The sequence below is a fragment of the Barbus barbus genome (genome assembly GCF_936440315.1).
Source record: "Barbus barbus genome assembly, chromosome: 31".
NCBI lineage: Eukaryota > Metazoa > Chordata > Actinopteri > Cypriniformes > Cyprinidae > Barbus > Barbus barbus.
In genome coordinates, this window is record NC_136759.1 from 5,187,855 (window position 1) to 5,212,101 (window position 24,247).

At 35.3% G+C, this 24,247-nt stretch overlaps 1 protein-coding gene across 2 annotated transcripts; it reads right to left on the bottom strand.

Annotated features, from left to right (window-relative positions):
- Positions 1 to 1,015: 1,015 nt before the first annotated feature.
- ngef (neuronal guanine nucleotide exchange factor) lies at positions 1,016 to 23,186 on the bottom strand. Of its 2 annotated transcripts, none has more exons than XM_079386913.1 (15): positions 22,685 to 23,186; positions 17,072 to 17,171; positions 15,580 to 15,783; positions 14,643 to 14,722; positions 12,994 to 13,220; positions 12,727 to 12,887; positions 11,548 to 11,700; positions 8,287 to 8,416; positions 8,096 to 8,170; positions 6,416 to 6,505; positions 5,316 to 5,479; positions 4,398 to 4,556; positions 4,235 to 4,314; positions 3,177 to 3,281; positions 1,016 to 2,892 (listed from the first exon to the last, which is right to left on the bottom strand). In XM_079386913.1, exons 1-15 carry the CDS (start codon positions 22,890 to 22,892, stop codon positions 2,675 to 2,677), a joined length of 2,154 nt encoding a protein of 717 aa, XP_079243039.1. In that variant the 5' UTR covers positions 22,893 to 23,186; the 3' UTR covers positions 1,016 to 2,674. The 2 variants fall into 2 exon arrangements, with proteins under 2 accessions (XP_079243039.1, XP_079243040.1); XM_079386914.1 differs by lacking the exon at positions 22,685 to 23,186 and adding an exon at positions 20,572 to 21,028.
- Between the last annotated feature and the right edge of the window lie 1,061 nt (positions 23,187 to 24,247).

Sequence of the window (24,247 nt, forward strand, 5' to 3'; positions counted from 1 at the left end):
TGTAACCATAATAATATTTAAAAAACCTGTAATTTATACAGAGTACAATAAAAGATCATGCTCTTGGTTTACCTCATAACCCGGACAAAGCATGCAGATACGTAGTTTTAGGTTAACTTTATTCCCATCTAACAATATTCAAAATTCCTTATCATACAGTGAAAAGACGTTTCGCCATGTTTTTACTTGCTGTGATGCTTGCTTAGTGTCTCTGTAAGAAATCAATCATATCTTTCCATAGTTTTGCATGTAAGCTCCTCTGCTTATTTAGGCTTACTAAAGTGGATTTTACTCATGTGATCTGCAAAGCTGACTAATTATGTATTTATCTGCTGTAGGCTATGTATCACTTTCATCTTCATCTGCAAGGCAGCATCATTTAAACAAAACTCAGGGAACTTTATTTAAGTTCTATAACATTGATTTCTATATAGTTTGTTCAAGAAAGTGTATGTAATTCAAGGGGTTTCCAGTAGAATAAGTATGGTCTCAGTGACATTACATTTCAAGACCATGCCACCCTGAACGCTCCTCTAATAATTGAACTCTGATCACATATTTGCGAGTAAAAGATGTCTGTTAAGAGCTGGAAAAGAGGAAGTGGCCTGGTGTTGTCGGTTCTGCAGCTGCAAAGTGTGATCTTCAGGAAACAGCTTTGTTGGGTGAATCTACCAAGACAAGCAATCAGTTTGTAATGTGCTGTAAAATTGAGCATGTTCTTGGTCACAAGTAATTGTGGAACAATTCATGGGTGCTCAATGAATTAAAAAAAGCTTCATAATTATTTGCTAGAGCATTCTGACTTGCTCTATCTACATATGCTAACTACAATAAAGCTTTTTTTAAATGCCATTAAAGTGCCTTTCCTCATCACAGTGGCACTTTTCATCATTCAAAGAATTCCTGATGGATAAAATCAAGGTCAACCCTACATTTTTTTCCTCATTGAATATCAATACGTCACCTTGAGACAGAAGGTCAAAACTTAAACTGGGCAGAAATTAACACATTTCTTACAGAAAGCAGGGGTTTGTCATTTATTAGATGAGGTGAGACGGGGATGACAAGATCTCAACATTCAAGATTTATTTTCATTAACAATAAATTATCTTTTTACAAAATGAAATAGGACAATTATTTGGCAACAACTCTTTACCACGTTTGAACATGAGAGGTCTTCATATGAACATGCACACAACTATAAAACACCTACTCCAGCCGAGCAGCAAGACTCATCTCTCATGGATTTTACGTTCTCTCTTAGAAAAGATTGTTAAACCGTGTCCAAACCAGATTTGACTAATAAAATGACAAAAACATCTATTCTTTGTAAATGGATGTTTATGACCCGACAAGCTATGAGCAGCAAGTGACTTGTCACACCAAAAAAAACAAAAAAAAAATGCCTAAAGTCTTCTCCTGTGGATCACAAAAGAAAACATGGTCCGTTTGGAACAATATTAGGAAAAAAATGTTAATTTTGGGGTGAACTGTCCCTTTAAGACAACACTGTCAAAAAAAAAAAAAAAAAAAGGAGTTGAGCCAACTTAATTTTAAGGCAGCCAGCTTTAGAAGATTTTTGAGTTCTCTCAACTTATTTTTGTTGGAGATTCTCAACTTTTTGTTGTATAAACTTAAAACAACAAGTTGAGAAAACTCAAAAGTCTGCTGAAGCTGGTTGCCTTAAAATTTGAAGTTGGCTATTTTCTAGTAATGCATTTGCATCTCGTTTTTGCTATATTTATATATACTGTATACTTGTGGAATAGACCAAAATAAATTAAATAAATTCCAAAACCTTCAAAAAAAACACTTCAAACAAGTCTGACAACAACAGTATGGTAAATTGTGCTTCTTAAATCATGCAAAAAATTTCACTTTCAGTATGGACAAATGTCTCGATGCTGGAAAGTTACCATGTTGAATCTGGTTAGGACACGGTTGTTAGACTGGTTTAACAACATTACTCTCTTGTGTGTAGTGTGTTTGTGTAGGAAAACATTGTTTAATGTGTATGTGATTGTACACACACTTTCATGCAGCACGTGCAAAAAATGCCTCAGTGTTCTTCATCTGCATTTTTTACCTCCATGTTCCCAAAACATCTCATTCAAAACGCCATATATGTGCATTTGATTATCTTTGTTCATTTTCTCTTATCTTCATTTTGTTCTTCAAGTGGATGGGAGGAGAATGAGCTCCATGTGGTACATACAGTACATCCTCTTTGTCCTCAGAGGTTAGTTTAAAAACACAAACCTGTAATGTCAGTAAGGTGTGACCATGCACATTAATACATTCCTTTTCCAGAGAAGCATTACGACTTTAGAAAAGTCCTGACGTAGCGTTTATTTTCCTTCACCTCATATGCGTCACAAAAGTAGTCCTGGGTGTGATTGCGGAAGTTGAAATCCTTCATGCTAACAGTGTGTTAGGACTGTATGGAAGCAGCGATTCAAAAACACAAGTGCTTATAGTGCAAGAGCTCTTCCACGACCCTGTCGAGTCCTCAGTGTGACGCCAGACACATATTCAGTAAAACACTGGACACAGAATGACTATCGGTCCGCCACCACATCTAGGGGGTGCCGCTTCCGGCCGGGTTACCGGGTCAGGAATTAGGAAAGCGTATGATGGTTGTGGTGGTTATGCGATGTCATTTCTTGCTCCTTATCTACAGGTCAGTCCAGGTGGGAGTGTATTGGGGACTTTTGGCTGGGCGGCGCCCCCTGGAGGCGGCTCTGGCCCCCTGTGCTCCTTCCTGAGCCTGCTGGATTCGCTGACACACTTTAAGGTTCTGAGCCCGAACATCTGCGTTAATGATCTTCTCCACCACGCGGGTCGGGAACCAGCCTCGCTCGCCGTCATGCAGCCTTTCACCCAAAATCCAGCCTGAGGGCAAGAGAGACGGATATGCCATGATAGTTCAGGGAGAAGAAAAACAGGAAGGACATGCCACAAAAATAGCAAAACAGAACAGAGGAAAGGAAAGGAAGCAACATAGCAAGAGAGACAAGTTCATGCAAATGACAGCAGATGATGCAGAAATGAAAGACAAAGACCTGGTCTAGCCTAAAACAGTAACGTCTGATAAATTGCATGGCTTATTGCAAGTCTTTTGTTTAAGGCATACACTGACTGATTTTTAAGGACGTCTAGTGTTTGTGATCTCTTACCCTCCTCGCTATCCTCCAGAATGTGCAGCACATCAGCCATTTCTACAGAGAGCTCATCAGGTTCCTGAGAGGAGTACGACTGGATACACTGGACCTGTGAAGAATCTGACATGCACCAGAAAAACAATTAATCAGACTGCACACAGATGCAAAGAAACTCACTAATTCAAGTCAAGAAAGTCAAATAAAATGAGATCAAATAAAATGCATTACATTATTTAATAAATTAATTTAATAAAGCAAAATTATATTATTAGAAAATTAAAATAAATATTACATATTGTATTGTTATATTCGTTTTAATAGTATTTGTAATATTAACATTTTTCAATATTATAATATTTAATTTTTTTACTTACAATATTAAAATAATCTAAAATATAACAAATAAACATATATAATATATTAATTATTATTACATTATTTTATAAAACATTTAAAAAATATAAAATATATTTATTTTATAATGTTAGAAAATGAAATAAAATAAATTTATATTATTTTATATAAATAAATATTTTTCTTTACATTACTTGTCATATTTTAAATACAAATTTATATACGGTATACATACATATACAAACACACACACACATACACACACATATACATATATAATATTTAGTATTCGATTCCTTTATATGCTATATTATTTACTGTATAATATTATAAAAAAATAGCACATTATTTATTATTATATTATTTATTTGAAATAAAATGAAATAGAATAGCCTTTCATGTCACTTATTTATTGGGACAGGAAGAAATAGGACAGTAAAAGATGATGAATAGAGAAGGAACGGGACTGAGAAATGGGATTTTGAATCAATTACAGAGGTAACTAGTATGATGACAGAAATGGAAACGGTCTAATTATGACAAATAGAGATGGGAATTATCTTGTCTAATTCAGAAACCAGACATACCCCATTTTTACATTTAGCAGCTTGAGCTTTTTATCCAAATCAATGTGCATTCAAGCTTTATGATTCTTCAGAATCAAACTCATGGGATAGCGGTACGATACATAGGGTGTGTACGCATAATGTGTGATGTACCTGGTTGGTGAGTGCTGGTCGAGAGGAATCTCGTACGGCGGTTTGGAGTCAAAGCATATATCCAGCGCATTTTATCGCTTCTGTAAACATACATAGAGCCATTAGTGCACAAAGCAAACATGTCCTGTAATCTCTGTGATAGTGGTTTAGGACTGCTTCTCACATGCTTTCGGTCTTGAGCATGTAGCTGACTTCTCTGTCCTCCTGGTTCTCCAGCAGTTTCAGCACAAACGCACAGGCCAGCATCTGACCCTGATCCTCCAGGTCTTCAGTCCTCAGCATGGAGCGGCTGCAAGAGTCCAGAACCTGGTACTTCTCTCCACTGAAACACACATACAAAATACATATACAATAACATTTTAGCAAAAACAAACATAATACCCAAAAAAAACAATCATTGGAGAATGAGACCAGTGAGTAAATATCAGCCAAGTACATTATTCAGACAACATTTAGCCATTTTGAGCTATTTCAGCATTCATCTTTCAACAATCAATATCAACAACTCATTAATGGACAATCAAATATTTTTTTTTTTGTAAAATAAAGGCCTATTCACACTAAGAACAATAACAACTATATTAGTAACACTAATGGACAATATCATTGTTTTGTGTGGACTCTAAAATACACTAACTCAGAAATTAAAACAAAATTAAATACATTTATTTTGATTTCTAACAATTAAAATATTATAGTATTTTTTAAATATACGTAAAATTATATTTAATACTGTATTACTTATTGTAGTTTTTATTTTACAATATTATAAACAAAATTTATTTTATTTATTATTATAATGATTTCATTTATAATCATTAGAATTATATTTATTATTATACTTTTGTTTCATCATAATGATTTTATTTATTTTAAATATTATATAATAAAATTTGAAAAAATTGATGTTATTTATTATTACATTATTTAGTATATAATATAAAAAAAATAAAAAATATGACATAATATATTATTATATAATTCATTTTACAATATTAATGTCCACACTAACAGACAACATCTTTGCTTTTATTATAAGCGACTGATGACATCGTGAAGTGCAGCTGATGATGTCACAGACCTGGAGGTGCGTTTGGTGATGAGCAGCAGGTTATTGAACAGGAACAGGTAGATGGGGTGGTAGAGCTTGCGGCTGCGCATGGTCCTGGTGCTCTTGGGTCCAGACATCTGCTGCACCTCACCCTTCTTCAGGAGCCAGCGAGAGTGAGAAATCACCGGCACTGACTGCAGACAAGAGAACAGAACTACACTTAACAGGCCTCCAAAAATGAGGGTTGTAAGTGTTTCACTCTGATTACACGAGGAAATACTTCTTACCAAGGGCTCTTGTAACAATTAAAGGGATAGTTCACAAAAATGAACTTTTACTTTGTTTAATATCTCCTTTATTGTTCCATGTAAAATAATGTTAACATTGCTCATTTTTAAAGCATGAAAATGCATGGCAATGAATTCAAGATGTGTTTTTAATGTCACTACATTTGACATTAATAAATCAAGTTATTCTCATTTGTATCATAACTGCATGAGATACATCATGTTGGAGTCAACAAGCGCAAATAAGAGCTAGAAACTATTTTTAGTGCACACCAGCATAAATTTTATTTAGTTAATCACATACAGCTATTACCGTGTTTTCCGCAAATATGTTGCATCTGAATAGTAAAACTGGGTCACAATTTGCATTGTTATGCATTGCTGAGAGAAATAATGCATTGGTGTATAAGTCACATTTTAATATTACATTCTGAAATAATGCAAAATACTGGCAAATAAAACAAAACACTGCTAAAAATTGCTGTTAAATTTCACAAATAATTACAAAAATAAAATATTTTGCTATATTTATAGTATATTTTTATAGTGTAGTGAAGTGACATTCAGCCTATGTAATATAGTATATACTATATTACTATTTTATAGTATATACTTTCATTAAATATTAGCATATTTGATAGCTTTTTGTCTTTTTTGACACTTAACAGTCACCAGTCCCTATTTAATCTCATTTATGGAAAAGAGCAGCTTTAACAGTCTGCTAAACATCTCCTTTTGTGTTCAATAGAAGAAAGTAAGTCATACGGTTTGGAATGACATGAAAAAATGTCATTTTTAGATGAACTGTTCCTTTAAGTACAGTAGAAGAGTGTGTTTCAGTACCTTCGACTTGAATTCGAGAGTTTTCTCGATGCTGATCAGCTCCTCGGTGCGACTCATCTTCCTCACTCCTTCATTGCACTCCTTCACAATCTGAGAGAGACAAACACACACCCACATGTACATTAATATCTTTGTGGGAATTTCCCATTCACTTCTATTTTAATAAGAGCTAATTATAAGCACACTACACTAACCCACATATAAACCCTAACCTAACCTTGAAATACAACATTAGGTATTTTTAGATACAAATTAGACCATTATTAAACCCATTTTTTTAACTGATTTCCTTGAGGGAACGTCTCCAGTTCATCAGGTTTTACTATTCCCTCAGAAATGTTGTCATCACAATTAGAAAAACATACTCCTACACACAGGAACAAGTCTGACTAAATTATACTTTTTGAGTTTAATTTCAACTTGGAGTTCAAGTATCAGCTGTTTGTTTACCGGATATTTAACAAATCTTTATAAATGAGCAAACTGCAGATGACCTCTGGGACATAAACTCTGTCTTGTGGTGTTTACAGAGACCCACTGAAGTGTCTGGTTGTTGTTAATAATCAGAATCATAAATTAGAGCAGTAAAAACATTTTGCATCTTCAGCGGATTCATAAAATAGAAAGATTTGTGAAGTCACATACAAAACAACCACAGCAGAATGTCAGCAGCCTTAACATTTAAAGGTAATCAGTTATCTGTACACGTTATGTATTTCTATTTATAGTATGCTATTAAATGCATTAGTGGTAAATGATGCACTTTTTGTTGTTAAATATTTTCCAAAAGCATATAGCGCTAAATTAATATAGTGGTGATCTATTTCCTGTCAACAACCACAACAAACCACCACACGGATACATTTTGGTAAAGTGATTTTTAAATAGAATTTGCAAAGAAACACACTAATTCAATTTAATAAAATGCAATTATTACATGACTTTATAATATAATTAATAATTATAAATACACATAAAAAAGATGCAATTTAAATGTAAATGTAAAAACAATATTATATATTTATAAATATTAAAAAATTATAAATAAAATAAACATTGTATTATTACTTATTTTACCATATAAATAACAAATATTAAATATATATTGTATTATAATACAATTTTATAACATAATAAATTATATAAAATAATACATATTTTTAATGACATTTTAATGACAAAATAAATATCATATATTCCATTATTTACTGCATAATATTGAAGAAAATGTAATGGTAGCAGCCTTAATAGAAGGTAGATACGTTTATATTTTATATTTCTAAACTAGTCATAATTGAGGCAGTTTTGTTGGTAAATATTTTGCAAAAGCATATGGTGGTGAATTAATGTAGCGATGAAGTATTTCACAACAAATCTCAACATGACATTATGATTGTTGCTATAATAGCAAATAATTTGAATCTGAGGACTTGAATAGCAGTTGAATTCCAACATGACGCAAATGCTGCAATAATCGCTTTAAAATGTTCAAAGAAAATAATTAAGAACAAAAGCAGCATTCCACCTCACAGCTGTTAAAGTCAGGGACAAGAGGTGTGGTGCGGTAACCTTGGTACCATGAACAACACTGTAAGACGTGCTTGACAGGTGAAAGTCCAGAGACAATGAGACTTACTAATATTACCACACCCTGGAATCAGAACACACTCACAAACCTACCCTTTCCAACTCTTGATGAGCTAATATTGCGGTCTTTTCCCTCTCGGAATTTTCCTCCACCTTCTTCAGAATATTCTGGAATAAAAAGGAGTTCTGCTAAAGACAGACTTAACTAATTCTAACGCATTTGATTAGTTTACTAATTTCCTACACAAGTTATTCAAGACTTCTAATTGGCTGGTGACACTTACCTGAACAAGTAGTTTGAGTCGTGTGATTCGCTGGAAAGGGAGGATGAGGAAGGAGGTAAACGAGAGGCCCTTCACTTTCGGCTGATTCTCCAAAATGGACATATTGTCTCGGAAAAGAGCATTTTCTTGTCTGAAAAACACATACAGACATTTATGCATAAGTGTTTTAATGCAAGCCTGTAATCATAAAACAAAGAGGCAGCGATAGGCAAGCTATACGAAAAGTATAGTACATGTGGTTTGTTGTTGAAAGGGGTGTTCATTTTCTCCTGCCACACAACATTGTTCTGTTCAATTGCTGTGATTAAAATCTGCTTTGTATATTGCTGTTAGATAATAAAATGTCATAAACATAAACCTTGACACCCAGATTAAACCACATTTACAGTCCAGAACCAAAAGTAAAACCACAGCGAATTTGGAAATTGTTACGGTTTATAGTAATAACCAGGTTAAACTCAACTCAGATCAGATATTCAAATGCAGATTTGTACTTTATCTCTTTACTTTATCTCTCCAAAATACTTTGCATAAATGCATATTTCAATTTCAGTTAGTGTCATGTTCAATGGCCAGAGCAGGCGGGATGATATGAGCATACTACTTACTGAGTACAGTACCGTTTACGGTCTACTATATCAAACTCACATGTGGCATTTTTTATTTGAGTGTGTATAAAAGCGTCCAATCAAATAATGAGTAACTAAAGAGTTTTTATGGTTACTGATTTTCCTTCTGATTCCTTCATCACACATCGAATGGAAGGTCAAGTAGGACACACATTGCATTGTGGGATATATTATTCTGTGTAGTGTGCCTCTATAATCTGAAGCAAAAAAATCTTAAAAAAAAAAAAAATTGGATAGTATGACTAGGATTTTAGTATGATATTACATAGCCTAAAAATGAACACAAATATATGTAGTTTAGCCTCTTTTCCAGCAGGTGGCCTATGAAGAAAGCGGCTCAGATTGAAGTTTAGCAATGCACTTTAATTGCACAAGAGAAATGAGTTTGGATAGCAGTATTCTTCATTTTGCATATGCTGCTTAAAGATAAAAATAAGTTCAATTGTCATAAATATAAAGAAATTGCCTGTAGGACAACTCAATTAACTACTTGAAATGAACTTAACTAGGTCACAAAGCAGGAAGACTGTTTATGAGGTTAGAGTATATCTTTATGAACCTATGTGGTTTAAAAACAACAAAACATCTTTGTTTCTGATGCACAACCCAGCTGTTATGAACGTAATGCGCGCACACACTCACAGACTGGTTTTAACCATAATCTTAACAGGAATGGAAAGCCCGGAAACTCCTCAGGCCGATGCGCAGAAAGTCCCAAGAGCTTTACACGCTCACAAACACCAACAAATGAAAGCACCTACACAAACCCTTCCACAACACATCAGAAGCCAGCGAGAACTGAAGCCTCAGGCTAGAATCCAGGTAGACAGCTGGTCTGTAGAGACACTGAACATGCATGCAGACTAATCGATTTACACAACAAACACACACTACTGTCCCTCCCTGTCCTGAAAATACATTTATTGTACACACCCACAATCAATAACACTCATGCAAAGCTATTGTATGACTTCAGAAGGCTTGGAGCATGATTTATGTCGCATGAAACACTTTCACGCTATCGATAATCCAGCTTTTGAGTTCTATTCAAGACAATACAGGTGTGGGACAGCATGAGGGCAAGTAAATGGTCACATGATCACTTTAATAAATATTAAGTGTCATGGAATTTTACTAAAGTGAAGGAAGCGTGGGAAAACTGCAGGTGACACATTGATGCATTGCTGTTGTTGTTCTTTGTATGAGACACACCCACCAGTCAAGTCAAGTCACTGTGTCACATGCAATTACAGGAGTCATCACGTACAACGTCACGCGTTTCGGTTACGACACAAACAAGGAAATACTCTTATATTCTAAAGCTTATTACGCACAAAGACAAAGAAAGCATTTCAGACCAGAACTAAACTGCATGTTAGTTTAGTTGTTCACCAGCCAAATCTAGCTGGTTGATCAGCATGGTTTTCTGGTGAAGCTGGTGACCAAGGAACACTTTTTAACTAAAGATTAACAAAAAAAGTCTTGCTTGTTAAGACTAATTAACATGACCTAACAATGTAATTTTAGAGCATTTATTAACCTTTGATATATATTAACATATGTTATGTGTTAATGTAAATATTCATTTTAGTTAATATTTCATTCATTTTTTATTTAAATAATGTAGTAAATGTTAAACTTAACATTAAAAATAATAAGTAATCTTGTGTAATCCCAGGCTATCTGTAATCAGAAGCACATTTAAAACTGGAATACAATTTAATTTCATTCACATGTGCTTCATAAACACATAATCCTTTCTGGATCACAATCCGCCATCAAAATAATACATTTAATTATTCTAGCTGCTGTGAGAAAAGGCTATAAACAATCTGCCACCTGCAGGATCCTCACATGCGATAGCCTACTAGCTGGGACAACTTCTTTATGTATTCAGACGTGATGTAATGACGCAGTGCCATGCTCGAATATCCCACGAAAACCTACCCGTACCGCTCAAATTAGAAAACATTATTATAAGCTAACCGTTGTGAATAAAGTAAGGTGATAGTTTTGAACACTGGCTGGTTATGTACTTGCTCAAATATTGATTTCTGATTATTTTTAACCAAAAAAAGTTATAGACTGCAGCTTTAAATTCTAATTAACCACACTTTCACTAGTTGATTAGTCACAGTAAATTAAGACAATTGTTTTGCATTGCAAACTTTCTGAAATGTTATGTTTAAATATGCAAATGAGACATTGTCTAAATAAATATGCACTAATTTTGCAAGTCGTTTTCAAAATTCTTGTTTCATTAGAGTGACAGAGAGAACAAAAAAATACTGTCAACAGCTAGAAAAAATGCTTTTTACCAAGTTTTTTGGGAATAAATTGCTATATAAATCAGTCAAATGATATATAAACAAACCCCTCTGTAAAAAAAACCCTTCAGTATAAACATTACAATAGTGTAGTGTATGTAAGTGCTACTGAATAGAGATTTCTGGTTTTGTGCATGAGAAAAAGACTCTTTTAAGAAAACGTCCTTTAAATGTATTGTAATTGAAATCTACTACCTGCAAATACATTTTGGATGTTTTCTATACACTACTCTTAAAGACAGCTCATTACGCAAACAAAATAGGCCAAAATCTCAAAATTGGTAATAGGTAAGAAATGTTCTTACAATATCCGTCGGTAGTTCTTCTCCTGGTACGCCTGGTTGATAACATAGCTGATGAAGACTTGGAAGTGGTTAACAGCGTGACAATGAACAATGTCGCACACGTCTGAGATCAGGATGGACTCTTCGATCCTGTGCTCCAGATCCATGAGGAACCTAAGGAAAATATGAGGCCATTGCCGTTAGACAACAATATTATGGCTGTGTGACATTTTGTATATGCAATTAAGACATGTAGTTCAGTGGCAATGGGGAAACTACATACTGTTTACATTTGCATGTAAGTGTTAGCATCTAGCTAAATATATGCAAAGCAAACAAACCTAACCGAAAAAGCTTGCATGGGCAATAACTTTGAAAATCCACTAGCATTAGTATACATCTGGCCAATTTTGTTTAGTGCCACTAGTGATGCAGAAATTAAACATTTCTCTTTCCAGAAACTTTAGCTTGAGCTCATTAGCTTAGCTGTGCAACAAACACATCTTATATAAGAAAGAAACTCAAATCAATCTTGAAATCCAATGTTCTTCACTGTTCGAGAGCAGGTTTGGAAGGGCCGAGCTCCTCCTGACTCATGCACATGAATCATCGCATTAGTGGGTGGATTTGCACGCTATAAAGCTACTGACTGGAATCAAATCGCACCAACACTTTAATTTTAGCCTGTGGGCAATAATGGGTATAAAGGTGAAAGGGAGGAGGTTTCACTTCTGAAATATGATTGAAGCAAGATTATGCGAAGTTTATTAATATTAACCGTTATGTGAGACAAAAGTTTAAACTACATAAAAAATTAGAAGGCTATTTATTGGATTAGTAAAGGCAGATGACATAATATCTGTTTTTTTGTATGTTTATATAAAATATTACATAACGTACATTTGGACATATATTTTGATTTAAAATGAAGCACAAACTATATTATAATATGAATGTATATTCTTGATTCCTCCTGATATATTTTTGACAGCATTTTGTATATTTTAACATAAAATACATAATTTTTTGCTTTATGGGAACTAATAATGCTAATGCTGCCGCTCAAATTTTATGATGAGAAAAGTCACTGTGGTCGTGACAAATGTTGCTAAACATTTTTGCCCTGTTGGTCTCCTTCAGAAAATATAGAAACATAGATTGGCATTGGGAAACCACTTAGGTTCCCCTACAAACACACACCTCTCGCTTGCCTTCATGATGTCCTCAATGTTGGAGAACAGGAAGTGCATATCAGACTGACTCAAGGTGTTGACAAGCAGAGGGTTTCGTAGAAAGTGTGTCTCCAGCAGCTCCAGGCTTTTGTAGTATGATGCCTCAGAGGTCACCAGTTCAAACATGGCCTACAGAAAGAGACAGAGACACGTTTAATTAACATGCACTGTTGTTGCTGTTAGCACATACCGTTCAAAATTTGAAACGCTAGTCGATTCAAAGCATGTGTCTCACCTCCTGCAGTATGGTCTCCTTTGGCTCTAGTGTCTTCAGTAGTCCACTGTCTTTCACAGCCTCCAGATTTTGCCAGAGGCTCAGTGAATGCATGCTGTTCCTCAGCTGCAGCTGCAATGCAGGCGCAGCCGTGACCCCTGACCCTGCAGTCGGAAGCCCATCTCGCTGTCGACGCTGCTCGATCTCCTGCTGCTTAGAGGTGTCGCGGTACTCTTGATACAAAACATCTGGACACAAACGCATATAACAGCACAGAATGATGATTCAGAAGGACAATATGTTCACACATTTAGATCTTTTATCACATATGGGAGTATAGATGTTATAGCACACTATAGCAAATGCATGTTTCTCATTCACGTTTCTAAACATCCAATATGGCAGCATGAGCCTCTTACAAATTGACTGAGTTCAATGTAATGTGCCTGTGTGTCGGCTTCTCAAAAGTGTGCAGAGGAAAGCAGTTGCATAATGTCCTGTAGTCACATTCAACAAGACCTTCAGGTGGGTGTTCAGCACAGTCACTTATATAACAGAGCGTGAGAAGAGAAGAGAAGAGAAGAGAAGAGAAGAGAAGAGAAGAGAAGAGAAGAGAAGAGAAGAGAAGAGAAGAGAAGAGAAGAGAAGAGAAGAGAAGAGAAGAGAAGAGAAGAGATCAGATGAGTGAGAAGAGACGCTGATAGACTTGAACAGAAGAGATGATAAATATCAAACAATGATAGAAATTATAAATAGGTATAGCTAAATTTCCATTCTTATACATATATTATGAATGTGCATTTCTGATTTCTTCTAAAAAAGTTTTGCATTTTGTATAATTAAATAGTATATCATTTTTAAATATATTTTGGACATACATTTAGTTTTAAAATAAATTACTGTATAAATTGTCTGTATTTTCAAAACAGATATATTTAACAAATATATATTCTTGATTTCTCTTGATTCTCTCTCTCTCTCTTTTAGTAATACTTTAAAATAAAATACATAATTTTGCTGTACAGGAAATGATGCCGCCACTCAAATGATGAGAAATCAAGGTGATGAGGAAAAAAATGATAATAGACAAGACATGACAACAGATGAGATGAGACAAATAAATATAATAGATGAGAAGAGAAAAGAAAAGAAGAGATGAGACATGACAGATGAGAAGAGATGAGAAACAAGAAAATGGACCAATAGATGTGAACAGTAAATGCAACAAAATGAGAGGCAATGGAGAAACAGAAGAAGAAATAAGATGTTGACAGAAGAAGCTACAAAAGAAAGAGGAGGAGAACAGAGGAAGTGGAAATAAGTGAGAAAAGAGAGACTTGGATGCAGATACAGGAGAGAGAAATAGACAGATGATGAGGGAAACAGAGATGATATAAAATGATGTTGCGTTGGCAAAGAAAGCGGATAACTCTCTCTTTCTGTTATTCCAGCATATATTTAAAAAGACATCACCCACACACTCCACCTGCCTTCATCCTACACACACTAACACACACTCGCGTCTCGTACACATCCAGCACACCCATGCTGTAAATTCAACTGCAAATAAAGTTGCCTACACGGTTCAACTTGAGGCACATAAATTAGCATGCATTGTTACAGCACATCGGCCTCCCTCTCTTGTTGCGTGTGTGTTTTTGTTCACTCACCGACACGCTTCACAATGTTGAGATTGCGGCAGGAATTCTCTACTGCCATCTTCTGCGGACTGTCACCATTCCTCACCAGCCTGAAAGAGAAAAAAACCCTAACAATCAGTGACTAGCAGAGATAAGAGGAAACGTGTGCATGTGTACCAAAATGAGAACACGTCAGTCTGCTCTCAAAACACCCTACAGCTGTTTTAAGTCCTACTTATACTTCTAAATGAGGGGAATATTGGTTCCTCACATTTTAATTCCCATTTAGCTTTATTACATTTTAACCCTGATAGACCTAAATAAGTCAAATCCATCAGCAGAGTCGTGTGAGTACTATTTGAGTCACACAGCACACGTGCCCTCATGCAAACGGCAAAGATGAACATACTGTACAAGCTAATGTAAGTGCATAAATAAGCTATATACATGCAACTATGCATACATAAAAAATATATTGCATGCATATAAATATATATATTGAAGCATGGGTAGATAAATGACATTTTAAACAGAAACAGCTGATTTTTGTATAATTATTGTACAATTATTGACAATTATGAGATTATATTGATTGAGAGACAATTTTTACTTTTAAAAAATTATTTGTCACACAGCAGGACATCTTACTGTAAATAAACTGAAAAAAAGAGATTACTAAAAATTTTGAAAAAATGTGCTTATTCCTTTATACACATCCATATTTATTTGAATCTAAATATGCATAAATAAATAAATATTTAATTATAGACAGATAGATATTTTTTGTTTAAATATATATATATATATATATATATATATATATATATATACACACACATATATATTCAGTTACATACATTCAGTTACATATATTTAAAAGTTAAGTTACTTAGTTATTTAAGTTACACACAAAAAAAACGGATTTAAACTAAAAATACAAATGAACTACTCTGTCTGTCTCTCTTACCGGAGTGTGATGTTGTCCGGGTTGGCAGTGGTGTGATTGTCATTGTCCTGCATGGTGCAGGCACTTGTCGTCCGTTCACTCAGCTCTTCCATTTCTTGTCTACGGGGCCAACCTCCCGGCGTCGCCAACGGAGACCGAGAGCGAACTCCTCCCAGCACAGTAATCCCGTTGCTCGGCAACGAGATTCCAGAACGAGAAGGTGGACTGATAAAGATACATAAATATTGTTAATATTTAAATAACGAGAGCTTTGAAGAAATTCTTAGTCTTCTTGAAAGATCGAATCCCCACTCACAGATACGGTGTCCTCTACAAACACACATGCACATAAGTGAACCTGCATGTTGCGGACCACATGCATACAAACAGAAACACAGCCAAGCCCAAACACAATGTCTCCCACACACCTTCAGTTCTCAACTCTAAACTCTCCCACCCACACACACAGACAAACATCTCTCATCCTGAGAAAATCATACCACAGTACAGAGCTGAATCATAAATCACATCACACAATAACTCACACACAAACACCTCATCACTATCACAGGCAGACAGATGGGTTACAATTAAGAACAGAGGCCAAGCTAAATTCAATATTTCTTTTCAGATACAATAATCAAGTCTTAAATGAAAAATACACACACACATTTAAACATATATTAATGGGTTCATCGGATGCCCATTTTCCACAAGTTGATATGATTCTTTAGGGTCTTAATGAAAAACTTGGTTAACATAGCTTGGTTAAAATTTCTCAACAGTAGTATAAAACAACACCGTTTTTACCTTGTCAAAAACAGCTCTGTCTACAGCAAGCTGTTTTCTCGCACGCCACATTATTAGAAAAAACCTTACACTCACTTCTTCTGGAGGTGAAGCAGGATCACGAATGATTCACGCAAATATAAACACATTTAGGTAGATCAGGGGTGCATTCCCTTCAGAAACAAACATAATCCTCTGCGTCTTCAGCGGCTCGGATGTCGGGAGTAAATGATGACTGCTATGTTCATTATTACATCCAACAACAGAACACCTCAATCGCTTAGGAGCCATTTTTGTCTTGTCTTGTCTCTCAGGGTGGGTCTAAGGTAAAACGCTAGTGTCAATAAAACAATCGTGGGAGGGGCCTGTCTGTGTGACGTCACACAGACAGGCATCTGAGATCGGCTCGATTTGAGAAAGGCGAAATGATTTAACAAAAAAAAAACACTGGGTGGATCTTTATCATTATAGGGTGGTTGTGTACACACACTGCCAACACACAGTTCAACCAGCTTGTAAAAGTGCATGTCGCATCCAATGACCCCTTTAAATAAATTTCTTATTGAAAGTAACAATATACAAAACTGGAAGTTTCAAATTAAGTTCTGCCTATTTGTTTTGTACGCATACGTCAAATTTTTGGTTTGAATAGGCTACTATTACACCCCTCACAGACAGACATAGATGGATAGACAGATAGACAGACATGTTTGTGTGCACTCACTGATGAGTTCTGGGAGAGGGTGGAAGTCGATTCGCTGAAGAGGGGCTGAGCCTATTGTAGGAGGCGGGGTTCACTGCTGGTTTAGGAGAGGAGGTGGGGCCTGATGGAGAGAATGGGAGTGGCTTAGATTAATGAAGAATAATTGAACAGAATAAATGAGCTTGGACACATTTGAGTGGGATAGACCAAAATTGGATTGAATTAAATTCATCCTTGCATGACAGTCCCAGTGACGGCACAGTAAGAGACTACACAAATATTTTTATAAGAAGAAAAACAAAACATCAGAAGTACATGGTATCAGAGACAAGTAAAACCAATTGTTTGGCAAAAGACTATTGAGAAGATGAATCTGACTGCCAGAGAAAGGACTTCATTACAGGCCAAACAACATACTGGTCATTCACTTGTTACCACACACAAATGCACACCGACAACTCAAACACACACACACACTCATGTATAAACACAGGGCCCATTGTGAATGCTGGCTGCGCTGCCTGAAACTTTGTGGGCACAGGAATGTGTAACTGGGGCCTCAAATGGAACTTTCAGTAATTGTGTGTGTGTGTGTGTGTGTGTGTGTGGCTGCCGAGAAAGTCTGTTCAGTTTCCCCCTGAATTTGTTTCCTCTGCAAATTCTGAAGTCTCATGAACAAAGGACGCATCCGAAATGCTTCATTACCTCCTTACACTGTTTCCCTTAGCTGCTCTCTTGACCAAGCGGCTTTCTGCTCACGCAGTCTACACATGGCACGTGGTCACATGCAGTTATAGTGTGCTATTTGTGTTCCTGGATCGTGAGTTAACTAAGTGTGACCAGGAAGATTGCACAGCATGTTTGTCGAACTCCTTAAATAAATATTGATCCATGCATCAATAAAACTCTGTTGCGCACTTGACAGACTTTTCTAGGAATGCTGAACTTTAACTGCTATGAATTCCACTGGTGCTTTATAATTTTCTGGCCTTTTATATTAGTTGTGAACATAATATGCAAGCAGCATTATTCAATTGTTCAGGGTTGCGAAGGGTTAGGGACAAACCTCCAACACTAAATATTAAACTTTGTAAAAAAATAAAAATAAAAATAATGCATGCAACAGACTTCTGTCTTGTGTTACGGGCATCTACTTCTTCATCCAGCAGATCCCAGTTCCTACATTTAGTCTATGAGAGAATGTGCACTTGATCTGAGGTTTAAACCACACCTGACTGACAAACCAACATCACGACTATGTGTTCAAACTGAGGTCAGACCAAAGAAGAACTAAAATACAGATAAGAAAAAACAAGGACAGACTAGATCGGGGTCAATTTGTCACACCGCAATGTGACACTAAAATAATTTTATGGTCACACTGTGGATCGGTTAATAATTTGCTTTAAACCCAGTTTCCAATAGTGTCACCAGATCTGGAGCAGCAACAGTGAATGGGGTTGTTTTCCCAGCAGGCATTGCAATTTGAGAAAAACCTGTAATGATGCATGCCGAGTTCAAAAAGTGTGTGTGCTTTGTCTGAACAAATCAGCAAAACATATGGTACACTGACTACCTATAGTACTCGCTATTGCTAGACTGAGAAGTCTAGACTGTTTAGAAAAAAATAGTCAAGTTATGTAACATTCAATACTTCAGGTTTGATGCATTACTGCCCTTTTATATAATACATTGTCGAACACACCTACTCAGTCTTTATTATGACTATTTTCCACATTTTCGAATAATACCAGGTTTCAAAATTAAATTATACAAAAGGAATAATGTTATGACAAAAAAAAAAAATTATTTTACCTTATGTATATATATAGACAGACAGACAGACAGACAGATATAGATTTACTGGTAGTTTTATTTATTTATTTTATTTTACTTTTCATTTTTATTTTTCTGCATGTAGCATATGAAGCCAAACTTATTTTTGCTGTTGTGGATTTTCCACGTAAATAAACAACAACAATCTAGGTCTTTTAAATATTAACCTTTTTTTCCAGAGAGACTTGTTTCCTGGTTAAGGGTAACAACACCGCATAGACTTTGTACAGTAAGACTAGGGGATTACCGTACAGACTGTGTACATCGCACTTAAACCTAACTTATGAGGCATTACCAAACAAACAGATTTACATTTAACATTAGAAGTGGAGTAAATCCTTTGACATCCAAAGACACATTCCCACACACACACCCCCTGACTCTTCATATTCACACCAAACTGTCAGTGAATAAAAAAGAAGTGACAAATTCCAGAACAGCACATATTCACACAGTCATTTTCACTCACAAACACACACACGCAACAGTCACAGACAACTGCAAAAATCAAACACCATACCAGAACGGAGAGTATGACTTATACTAAAAGATGCTGGGAAGTGCACTGTATTCTGGGTAATCAAGTCACCCATGTACTTAAAAATTTAGCAGCATCTCAAACATCATAAACATACACAATAATCAGTATAACCTAGTAGTGAATCTAAAGCGTATTATAAAAATAAACAATAGACCTAATTAAGCGAGTTTACAGGCTCAATTGAATGTATATGTTTATTTTATTGAGTTGTATTCACAGGATGCACGCAACCCGACATCACATTTTGCACGCTATCTTCCCTAAATAGTATCCAAGATTAGAAAACATGTAGTAGTAAAAAATCTCATGAGATGGTTCTTTTTAGTTCATCAAAAACATTGGACAATCAGAATCCAATTACTGAAGAAAAAAAACTAATGTAGTCAGATTTGTGAGTTTGAATTCTGATGAACTGGATATTTTTAGTGAATCTAAAACATACTGCAAAACCACGAGTGACTCTTATGAGCTGGATATTTTTGGTTCATGAAAAACATTGTGCAATCAGGGTCCGATTCAAGAACAAATTCACAATATACCACACAATTAATTTAGTTGGATTTATATGAACTCATATGATTTTTTTTTTTTTTGTCAATCTAAAACATTTGGTGCAACTGTAAGTGACTCCTATGAGCCGGATGTTTTAACAAATCATTTACTAAAGACGAATCCTTAAATAAATGGCATATTATTACTTTTTATTAATGTTAATATGTTATGAGAAGCATTCAGAACTTGTCATCTCTAAACAATTTAATGTCTTCCTATGAACGGAGCAAAAAAAGTTTTCTCCTTTTTATCTACTGAAAATGAACAACATTTAACATATTGCAAATCCACCATGTTAGTCAAAAATAATGATGACTACAAAGCAATTTAAGAGAATAGTAGCATCATGGTAAAGAATTTAGCATTTTCTTTAGATAGCCTAATTAAAAATCAAGTTTCATTTTCTTAGACAAAATAAAGTAGGTGTGCTTGATAATAGCTTTAAGCAAATCAACAGAATTAATTTGTTCAGCCATATAAAACATCTTTCTCTGGTGAGGCCAAGTGAGGTGAGGCCCTATGCATAATAAAATCATTAACCGTGTCACATAAAATGCTAAATATGCATACTGTATATGCAACAATTGCCTACCTCATGCCAAAGACTTCACACAGCATTGGGTATAATGTCTTAATGGGCGATGAAGAAACCAGTGTATGGTCTGTTCACCAAGGATGTATTTTGGAGGCCAAACTACTAAAATATCATGCTGTGTTGTTTTGCTGGTCAGCTTCAGCAGTTGCTGGTAGATTCCATAAATACAGCATGTGGGCAAAAACCTCAACTGACAGCCATTCAAATGCAGCGTATTCTGAAGAAAATGTTTTTGAAAGACAAGTCACAGAGATTTCATCACATCTATTAGAATTGTGAACCTGACTTGAGGTATCTGTTTACTGTCTAAGAGAGTAATGTAGGTTCAAAAACGGTCTCAAAAATCGAATGCCCAAGAAGCAAAGACAGTCACTTCCAAGTTTGAGCACTTTCAGGGTTTTGTGTGCTAGCAGAGCAGCCACCATTGAGTTGCTAACATATAGCTTTCTCCAGTGGTCTCTTGGACTTTATACTGACATCTACTGATTTGGAGGTACCATCACACAAAAGCAAAGGTCTTCAGTTGAAGCAATACCTTACACTCATACATTTTTGTCATGCATTATTAATTCCGCAACGGAAAGCGACTGATAATGAGATTGCTACCAAGATAAAGTGAACAATATTCATGTGATCTCAATGGCGGCCTCCATAAAGGAGTTTTTATAGACCGCTGATATGACTCATCCAACATGAACACTTGCCCAATATTACTATTAATTTTGCTTAAAAACTATTTCTGTGCAACATATATAGAGAGTATGTAAGATGCATTGTGATGGTTACTGAGGTGAGTTGATGAAAGGGATGTCAGTTTCATTGTTTATGGGTTTAAGTCGGACTATCATGCCAATAATAGAGCAGGTCTTTCTAATGCTTTCAAGGGGAACATCACAGTGTCATCTTTGATCCTGACATCTACAGGGCTTAAACTCAACAACAGAGCCACAACTAAGGAAATCATGTTATTTCATCATTCAGATTCTCCACAATGGTTGATTTGGTCTCAGGAATGCATCTATAAAGACGCTCGTGCTCAAAAACACACACACACACACACGTAAGTCTCAGAACAATTCAACACAAACAATGAACAATTAAACCAGTTTCTTGAGTTTTGACTGCTTTGCAATTTACCGCAGGGCAAATCATGTGCTTTCATTCGCATTCTCAGAAAATCTCTACGACTACTGGCTTGCCAAGTCATAATTGTGTACAAGCCATTTAAATACACTAATGTTTTTTTTGTCTCTGACTGGGACCAGGACTTGTTTGACAGTCAGATTTATCACTGTTGTCACTCATCAGTAGCATCAAAATCAAAAGAATCCATTTAAGTGTCAAACTCAGCAAGCATGCCTTAACTTCTTAAAGAAGCAGTATTTAACTTTTGATACTAATGTAAAACTGCTTTGATTTCAGTTATGGATTCACCTTCACTCTTAAAAATAAAGGAGATTTTCATAGCGACGCCATAGAAGAACCATCTTTGGTTCCCCAAAGAACCTTTCTGTGAATGGTTCTTAAAACAAGTTAGTGTGAAGAACATTTTAATCTTCTAAAGAACTTTTTCCACTCTAAAAAACCTTGAATTGAAAGGTCAGTGGATGTTAAAGGTTCTTCAAGCAAACTTTATAGATGCCGATAAAGAGTGTTACACAGTAAAGGTCACACAAGTAAAATGAAGAGGATTCATTTTCAGCTGAGTCTATACAAACCATAGAAACTGTTTTACAACAAACAAGGAACAATAGTGCACTCTATCTGGACCCCACCACATTTGCTAGGTAACGCTAATACAACAAACATATCAGTTTCAGTAGCATACATTGTGTCTCATAAAGAGTTAGTAGGCGAACAATGAGCAAGGCTTCACTGTTAAAGCTTCACCTTTAACATAAAAAATAAATAGCCTATAATATTACTTCTATACTATTATATTATGGAATTATTACTTTGAATAGCTTTTATTTATATTATATATATCAATTTAAGTTTTGTTTAGGTTGTAGTCATTTTGTTGTGCTTTTGTCATTTCTATTAATTTTTTAAGAGTATATGTGAGGGATTCTAGAGTTTATATAATATAAATAAATAATAGAATCCTCACTTTCTTGTTGTTCTGAAGACGAAGACAACTTTTTCTTTCTCATTGAACGGTAAAACCGTGAATTCCTGCGTATCGGAGCTCTCCCGGACAAAGTCTCGTCGTCGTCATCATCATCCTCGCTGGGCAGATGGGGCACTGGTGTCTGAGGTTTGGTCTGGACCTCTTGAGGTTTATGTCCCCACATTCGGAACAGGGCTGTCATCGCCATCAGGTATCAGTAATGAGATCCAGCCGTTCATGGAATAATCCCCATCTGACAAGCACAGCAGGAATTCCCATCCAGGCTGAATCCAAAAGTTCAGGCTCCCAAACACACAATCCCACCACAGTCACAGAAAAGTTATGCGCCCTTTCTAGATAATCAGCTCTCTCAATCTTCTTTCGTCTCTTTCTTTTTCCTCTGCCTCAGGGGCAGACGTGTTGTTACTGACTAGTTCAGAAGTTTAAAGTCTGTCTTTCTCTCTCTGAATCCTCTTCTGTCTAGCAAAGTCCTATGGCCCTCAGTGTCAAAGTTCTCCCCCCTCCCTCTCATTCATTCTTGCTGGCCCAGCCTCCCCGTCTCTCCCGCCCTCTAGTCCTCCTCTGTTTCGCTTGCCTTACCCTGTTCTCCCCTGAGCGCATAACTTCCAGCCCCATGTGTGTATCAAACAGGTAGAGTCAGTCATCTAAAACTGATCTTGTATTTTTATTTGTCACTTTGCTAATAAGACGTTGACACCTAACCCATGATGTCTCATCAAACAACATCGCTGTGACTTCTCCCACACTTTGAAAGCAGCTCTTTACAAAGGCTGCACTGTCAAAAAAGATTATTGAGATTCTGAGTTGTAACTGGATTACTGGAGTATGTTTTAAAAGAAAATGCTATTCATTGTGTTACTTGCTGTTTGTGAAATGCTGTCTTCATTTTCAGTTTAAAAAAACGATTTTAAAATCACAATGCTGTAGGTTTTAAAGAATATATATTTTTTTATTTCATATATTTCTGAATAAATAAAAATCTGTCAGAAAAGTGAAAGAAAAAGGTACGAAAAAGAATTTTACACAAATTTAACAACTAAAGTTATCTTTAAGAATGCTGAGGTATTTTACAGAAGAAAAAAACTTTTAAAACAAAAATACATATTAATAGTATATTTTGTGAACCCTAAAATATTTTAATCTAAATTAATCGGTGTTATTTTAGTATTATTTATATGCTATTAGTATCATTTTTCTATTAGTAATAGTTCTAAATTTTTTTGTTTTTAATTATCAGTTTTAGTCAGTTCAGTTAATATTAATTAATCTTAATTTTTTATTTTTTTAAATATTATTTTTAAAATATTTCTAAGATTAAATGTATTTTTACTTAATTTTAGTTAAAATTGTAGTTAAAGACAACGTTTCTACTTTTACTTTAATATTTAGGTATTTAATGTCAGCTTTATGTCAATTAATTAAAGTGATTTTTAATAGTTTTACTTTCAGTAAAAAATAACAACACATTCTTTATAACACCCTGTTCTCAACAGTCAGCTGACTACTCAGAGTTAAAAAGTTCTCTCTCTTCTGCTTAGCCAA

Excerpts from the sequence above, each read along its gene's own strand:
- ngef (XM_079386913.1), bottom strand. The coding sequence starts at position 22,892 with ATGGCGATGACAGCCCTGTTCCGAATGTGGGGACATAAACCTCAAGAG. Across the intron at positions 8,171-8,286 it reads GACTCAAACTACTTGTTCAG|AATATTCTGAAGAAGGTGGA; the intron begins GTAAGTGTCACC and ends TTTTTATTCCAG. Across the intron at positions 3,282-4,234 it reads GACCAGCACTCACCAACCAG|ATTCTTCACAGGTCCAGTGT; the intron begins GTACATCACACA and ends GGTGCATGTCAG.